The sequence below is a fragment of the Glycine soja genome, chromosome 6 (assembly GCF_004193775.1).
Source record: "Glycine soja cultivar W05 chromosome 6, ASM419377v2, whole genome shotgun sequence".
Classification (NCBI taxonomy): Eukaryota; Viridiplantae; Streptophyta; class Magnoliopsida; order Fabales; family Fabaceae; genus Glycine; species Glycine soja.
In genome coordinates this window covers 1,914,618-1,922,841 of record NC_041007.1, presented here as the reverse complement: position 1 = coordinate 1,922,841, position 8,224 = coordinate 1,914,618, and the positions used below count along the sequence as shown (strand labels likewise).

Genomic DNA, 8,224 nt, shown 5'->3' with positions numbered 1-8,224 from the left:
TTTTAAGTATATAAAATTACAAAATGATACAGACTAAAAGGTAAAATTTGTATGACAATAAAGATCAAAAGAGATTTAAAAGTATTATACAAAAATTAAACTAAATAATTTTTAATAAAATATAAAAATTATAAAGATTATCAAAATGAATAATTCTTTCTTTATTTTACAAGTCTTTGTACCATCAATATATATACTTAAAATATGACAAATATTTTTAGGACATTAATTAAGGATTTAAAAATAAAAACCACAAAAAATATTATTAACACATATCATAATATTTCTTTAATAAAACTTTTTATTTAATGATTTTTAAGTTGTGTGTCAAACAAGACATACGTAACCTAAGCAGATCCATATGCTTATTAATTAATTCAGCCTCTTTAATATGTGTAAACAGGACACAGCTGCAGAGCTGAAAGGGATAGAGCACATTTAGTGGAAGGTGTCGATCAACGGATGAAGTCAAAGCAGGGAAACGCATAATTTTACCCAAAAGAGAGAAAGAAAGAACCCAAAGAGTTCAACATATAATATATACTATCATTTAAATTAGTTCTCCAACAGGGCACATTTACTCGATCGTTCACCTCTGTGGGAAAAAATGCTGCTTAATTTCTAGTACATTTACAATCTAAACCATAATTCCGTGAGGTTAGAGTCTCTCTAAAATACAAACCTCATATATATAAAGAAAAAGAAATGGAGAAAATCAAGTAAGAGAAGCAGTGAAGCAGCTTCATCTTGAGCTATTAATTTTCTCCTCTCCTTCAAAAAAAAAAAGAAAAGAAAACGAAAAATGATCGATACGTGGTAAGGCAAGTTTCTCATCTGAGCATGGAGGTGAGAGACTCAAAAACGTCCTCTTCACATGGAATCGTGAGACCCTTTTCGTGATCAAAGCCAAACTCTTCTTCAGCCTGGTGGAGAAGTGTTTGGAACTCAGGGCGACTTAGGAAGGAAATAGGAACAATATATCTGCTTCTGTTTTCTCCAACATATACAACAAAGTGACCCTTTGGCACGTCCAAGAGGCCTTGATCATCTTTCCTCCCTAAACTCGAACACCTCTTGAGGATTTGCTTGATGAGTGCTGTTTGAGGAAGTTTACTTGATTTTCTCAAAGCCATTATTATTGTGGATTGTGGCTGGCGTGTGGAAGAGGCGTGGGAGAGAAGAGAAAGTTTCAAAGAGTTTGCTGTGAAAGGGAAAAGAGAATGTGGTGGTTATTTATCGATAGCATTGGGCAGTAAGCGGTAGATTGAGAAACAGAGTCATGTGGGGTTGTGGGGACAACCTAGGGCCGTTTTGGGGGCCTATGGCTGGTCGAGGGAGCTAAAAACTTGCCTTTGTTGCCCTTTTTTAAGACACCTTGGCCCCTCTTTACAGTTTTATTATTCCAACCAATTCAGATTATTATGTGTGAACTTATACATTATTTCTTTTTAATTACTAATATTTTATTCTTTTATATATACATATATACATGACTTAAAAATACATTTCAAAGTTAGAGAAAATATTGTTTTATTGTCTCACTTTAATGTTCATAAAACATTTTTTTTCCCAAACATATCTCAATCTAAATTTATATTTTCTAATTTTTCTTTGATAACTTAGTAATGTGATGTATCCATATTTTTAGGAGAAATATAAAAAATGAAAAAGAAAAAAATGTCTATAGAATTACTTTCATTATATTTATTTATTTATTTTTTTTAAAAAAAATACTTTGATTTCCTAAGTGTATTTTTTTAACCAATAAGAGTTTGATTTTTTGGCTCTGCATATGAGAATACCTTGTTTAATTTCTAGAAAAAAATTAATTTTTTAGATCATCATATTATTGATGTTAAATATTTTTTTGATTTTGTTAATGATTAATTTTTTGACAAACTAAAATTTAAAATTTTACTTAACTAAATTGAGTCTAATTTGACTCCCTTGGACAATTGATTTATATATATTTGAAACAACGGGAAACAAAATTAAACTTTAAAATATATTCTCCCTATATTTTGTCTCTTCATTCAAACAAGTGAACAACACATTAGTAAATGCAAAACTAATTATTACCTACATTACATAGAATTTTTTTTTTCTTTCTCTTGACATCTCTTGTGATTTTCTTGACATACATTGAAAGTATATATAAATTCTCGTCAGTCGTCCCATTGCCTTGCCATTCTTCAACTTTCAACATGATATTTATCCATTCGTGAATTTACTCGTTACGTATGGTTCTCACAAGAAGCATCCCAGCAATTTCCATTTTCCAATGTTTCCTTTTAACACCATATAGAAAGAAAAAAAATCCTTAGGAAAAATATTTTTGACACCTGATGAAGACACCTAGAGAAAGAAAAAAAAACATTAATAATTAATATGATTATTACCAATTTTACGTGATAAAGAAAGAAAAAAAGAAATATGAAAGATTTTGGTTGTGTTAAGATTCTCTGTTGATTAGTCATAAGGTGAAAATTGTATATATAAGTGAAAGTATCCTTCTCTTGTGAGTTACATTTTGAGGTCGATTTAAATTTAAATTTAAATTTTAATATAATAATAATTTTTTCACGCTCTTACACGTTATAATTTTAATTTCTTTTTTAATATGATATTAGAGTTTATGGTATTAGTTGTTATTGTACATATTAATTCACTTATTGACATGCTATCATCAATTGTTATTGGATAGTTTATCATTCTACCTGTAAACTAACCTTACAAACCTTATGCTCAAATCCAGTACTCAATATGATAGGAATGTGTTAGAAATATCATATTGACGAGTGTGATATGACCAAAATATCATATGTAAGTATCGGCCAATTTTACTTTGTAAGCTAGTTTAAGTTACACAGAAATCAAAATTCTAAAAGATTGAGTATTTTGTATTATTTGGGTGTTCACGATTCTTTTCTCTTAACATATATTGGCATGTTCTTAATATATTGAAAGCATGCAAATTCAGAAATTCCCTATCTCAATAGTGATTTTACATGAAATATCCTTCTTCTTTTAATTTGTCCTACATGATTTTTATCAATTAATATAACCGTATTTCTTTTTTCTATTAACACACCTTTCTTAATTTAGAACCCATGCTTGTCTTAATTTGCAATAATTCAAAAAAATAATATTAGATTAAAAATAGAAAGACATATCGAGTACAATTTGAATAAAATTGAGAAAGAATAAATGTATTTTGTCCTTTATATTTCCAGTTGTCAATGTCAATGGGTAAAAGTCTTACACGAAGAAGCATCCCCGCAATTTCCTATGTTTCTATTTAACTAGTTTACCACCAGCTATTCTTTACGAAGAAGTCCATATTTTGCATTAAAATTAAGATGAAATGAAAAGGTGAATCATTGATTGTATACCAAACCAACGGCAAGAATTGAAGTACCCGTGTAACACGACCCCTTTCTCCAGTGCAGTAATTCAAAGGCCGTAATGTAATAGTAGTCCGTATCCGTACATGCTTCCTTGCCTTTTTTGTTTCATATTTTGAATATGAAAGATGCAGAGCCTAAATTGCAGAGTTTTTGCCTTGTCCCCTGCTCTCGAGCCATTTCACACTTTTCCATTTTCTTGCTCAAAGCTGAGATTCTCACTACACACTCGACCACTGATTAGGATTTTCGTAGATTCATTAATCATTCTTGTTTTATAAGTTATCTTCATTTTTTTTCAGTTTTGGTCATTATCACCAACAATACGTCGCCACATGTGTATACTTTTTAAGAGACATTCATGAATGAGTGTCAATATAGATAAGAATCAAAACCTAAATAACATGAAATTATGTAGATGGAAACTAAAAAAGGAGCTTAATTATTAACAATAGAAAAAATAAAGACTGAAATTGAACAAAAAATATTGATATATAAAAAATGTACAATAATTATAATAAAAGGAATATTATTGAAAAAAATGTCAAAATTCCAAAACATAAACCGGAGTGGGAGACTTCAAAATATTGTAAATTGTCGGAATTTAACGTTTGGCTCCTTGGAAGTCATATTTAATTTTTTCGGAAGAATCGGAGATTGAGAATTTTAAAAGTGTTAGAAATGTGAAAGACATTAATTAACACATTCATTATGAATTAAGTCACACCATCAGTCTAAGAAAGGAGAACAAGTGCATGTGTGAGATCAGTCGTAGATTTCAGGAGCATGTATTAATCATTTTTTGTAATTATTGAGGGAAGTATTCGAATCTGTAGTGTATAAGGTTTACCAAATTTGTAAACTTGTTCAAGATTGGAAACACTTTTTTTTGGAACTTTTATGTGAACGTATGGATCGGAGACAAGAAAACTTGCAGAGAGTTTGGCTAAGGTTGGGTTAAACAGTAATAGTCCGTTTTGTATTTTTGATGTAGCTCCTGCTTTTATCGTCAATGTCTTATTGGTAGATATGACTAGTATTAATTTTCCTAGGAGTTTTTAGTTCCCCTTTATCAATATATTTCAGTAAGAAAAACCTAAATTTTCACGTGTTATATTTGTGTTAGGGTCAACCCGAGAGGATAAAACTATTAAACCTCAACTCTTATGCTCATCAATAAATAAAAAAAGCTAACTCCTGTTTTCTTAACAGTTAACTGGTGCTAATTTTCACTGTTTTTACTCTGATCAGATTGGTAATAAACTTGAGTGATGATCAGTTACAGTACATTTATAAATACTACACCTACTAGACACCTACTAGGCTACTACTATTAGGTTTACGGCTAAATGACTCCATTTTTCATTAACTAGTTATCATTCCACTAAATGAAATTTTATAACTTTTTGGCATTGTAAAATTTAACGGATGAAAAAGAAATTTCCAAAATTAAACTGTCAGAAGCCATTTCATCGTCCACAAAATTAAGCCGCAGTGTTATTAATTAAAGTTTAATTTCAATAATTTATACCAATTTTAGTGCCGACATTAATAGTATAAATTATTAAAATAAAACTGTTTTAATAAAAAAAAGACTAAAACACTTAATTATTACGCTAAGAATTGAGCTGAGAGGAGTACAATTATCCCTAATTGGACCATAAAATCGATCCACCAGCGTGCAAGGTGAAGAATTAATGAGTTGAGAGTACAAACAGATGCAGCTTGTTGGGTTTATGAGTTGACAGATGAATGCAGGATTTCACATGCTTGCATTGAACTTTCCTGCTAGCATTTTTTTTTTACGGTACGGTCTTTTCCTCTATCTTCTTTTAAACATGCACCGAAACAGGGGAGAAAATTTCTTAAAGGGGACAACGGTCATATATTAATGTCCCTTCTATTTCATTTTTTCTTTTGCATTATTATTACAATTGATATGTTTTTTAATGACCACCACTACCCAAATGATCGTAGCATCGATCAATATATACATACATACGACTATCCTTCGAAGGTAACATTTTTGTCGATACAAAAAGCAATATGTATGGAGATCTATTGAGGCACTTCTTGGTTTTCTTTGATGATAAGTTTAATACCATGCTTCATACAAATAAAATAGTAAATATTCGCGTACGATTCTTGTACTTTCTTTCTTCTTAGGTCGCTACTACGGTTGAAACTATAAAACCTGTGTTGAGTTCTGTTTTTAACATGTATAGTTGTTTTTTTGTTAGTTTTTTGTTTTTTGTATAGCTGGCTTAATATTTTATTAGTTTTTTGTCTTTTTTTCCGTTACTTGTACAACTGACTTAATAGTTTGTTAGCTTAGCCAGTTAGCTTTCTATTTTTAATCCCTTTATATTTTTGTTAGAGTTGAATAATGAGAATTTATGAACACAATGTTCTTTCTCTTCCAAATTTATTCTTTTCACATGGTATCAATTGAAATCTTCTCTTTCATTGTGATCTTTGATTGATCATTCTTACAACCATTGTTGTTGTTGCACTTTCTTGATCTTGAATTGCAATTCTTCAAGCTTCTTCCTTGGTTAATCATGGCTGAAAATGCTAACCCAATTGCGAACAATGTTGTTGTCAATAATGCAGCTCTTACAAACTTGTTGAGTCCCTATTATACTCATCCAAATGAGAATCCTGGTGTGGGGATTGTTGCTCAGGTTCTCAATGGTGGAAATTACCACTCATGGTCGCGTGCAATGCTCCTTGCTTTAAAGACCAAGAAAAAGGTCAAATTTGTGGATGGTTCTTTGTCTCGTCGTGCTCTTAATGATCCCAATTTCACTCTATGGGATCATTGTAATACCTTAGTGGTTTCATGACTTCATCATTCTCTTGATCCAGAAATCTTGCAAACTATCATGTGGATGGAGAATGCATCGAATATCTGGAATATTCTCAAGATTTAGACAAAGTTTTTTTTTATCCTCATTCAACAAGAAAGACATTTGGTTCTTCAATTTGATGATTCTAGAGTTTTTGCTCAATTGGATACCAATAATGGTACTTATGGCAGAGGCAGAGGTCGTGGAGGCCATACATATGGTGGAAGAGGTAGAGGCAGAAGCACAAAAATGTGCACTTATTGTAACAGATCAGGTCATATGATAGACACTTGCTACAAGAAACATGGTTACCCTCCTCACTTGCATAGAGGAGGTGCTATCAACCAGTATTCTATGGATGATCAAGAAATTGAAGATGATCTACAATCTCTAGGACATAAAGAGGTATATGCAAATGCTTCATCTGTAGCTTCCACACCAGAGCAACGTAAGTCTCTTCTTTCCTTGTTGCGACAAACCTCTCAAGCCTTTCCCTTTCACACCACTAATCAGTTAGTTAGTTCTCATAAGAATGATAATTCAGGTATAATCTGTGCTACTCTTCATGTTTATAGTTCCAATATAAACTCTTGGGTTCTTGATAGTGGAGCTACAAATCATGTGTGTTTTTCCAAAACTAATTTTCAATGTCTCAAACAAATAAGACCTATACTTGTTAAACTACCTGATGGATCTCAAATTCAAACCAACTTGGTAGGAACCATACATTTTAGTGATTAATTTTACCTTACTGATGTTTTGTATATTCCCTCTGTCACATTTAATTTGATTTCAGTTTCAAAACTAATTGTCAACCTTCATTGTCTAAACTTTCACCCTACTGGTTGTTCCATACAGGACAACTCCTCCTTGAGGACGATTGGAGCAGCTGAATTGAGAGCTAGCTTATACATCCTATCTTCACCAACAACTCAGTTCTCCTATAATTGTAACATCAATACCATTCCTTCTAATAAATGCAATGTTTGGCATAATAGGTTAGGACATCTCTCTCTCATGATAAACTTGTCAAAATGAATAAATTGTACTCTTCCATTGATTGTACAAACTCTTGTAACCCTTGTGACACTTGTCATTTTGCAAAACAAAAAAGGCTTCCTTTTCCTGACAGCATCACTATTTCCTCACAATGTTTTGATTTGTTGCACATGGATATATGGGGTCCTTATGCTCACCCTTCATTGCTTGGTCATAAATATTTTCTTACCATTGTTGATAACAAAAGCATATACATATGGATTATTTTTCTGAAATTAAAATCAGAAGTTTCAAACCATATTAAATAGTTTATATCTATGGTTGAAACTCAGTTTTCTGTCAAAGTTAAAGGCATTAGATCAGACAATGGCCCTGAATTTGCCTTGCAAAATTTCTATGGTTCCCAAGGTATTCTCCATCAAACTTCTTATGTGGAGACACCCCAACAAAATGGGGTTGTAGAGAGAAAACACTAACACCTTATTGTTGTGGCTAAAGCATTACTTTTTCATGCTAATTTGCCTAAATTTTTTTTGGACACAGGCTATCTCACAGGGTGTTCATATAATAAACAAATTGTCAACTAAATTTCTAAGTCAGAAATCTCCACATGAGATTCTATTCAATTACGCACCATCCATTAACACTTTAAGAGTATTTGGATGTTTATGTTATGCCTCAACACTAAAGGCTAACAAAAAAGAAGTTTGATGCCAGAGCAAGAAAATGTGTCTATCTAGGTGTAAGATCAGGTGTCAAAGGTCATTTACTTTTTTATCTCAAAACAAGAGAACTTCTTGTCTCCAGGGATGTTATTTTTTATGAAAATATATTTCCTTACTTGAATAGTCACTCACTACCATCTGCTGACTCCACATAGCTTGTTAAGCATGTTCCTCCATCATCTCCATATGATTTCTGCTTGATATGCCTCATCCACCAGACCCTTCCTCACCTAAGATACCAATATCA

At 31.7% G+C, this 8,224-nt stretch overlaps 1 protein-coding gene across 1 annotated transcript; it reads right to left on the bottom strand.

Annotated features, from left to right (window-relative positions):
* Positions 1-505: 505 nt before the first annotated feature.
* LOC114414599 (auxin-responsive protein SAUR50-like) lies at positions 506-1,220 on the bottom strand. Its single transcript, XM_028378909.1, has one exon. It carries the CDS (start codon positions 1,131-1,133, stop codon positions 831-833), a length of 303 nt encoding a protein of 100 aa, XP_028234710.1. The 5' UTR covers positions 1,134-1,220; the 3' UTR covers positions 506-830.
* Positions 1,221-8,224: the final 7,004 nt, after the last annotated feature.

Coding starts and splice junctions, on each gene's coding strand:
- LOC114414599 (XM_028378909.1), bottom strand. CDS start 1,133: ATGGCTTTGAGAAAATCAAGTAAACTTCCTCAAACAGCACTCATCAAG.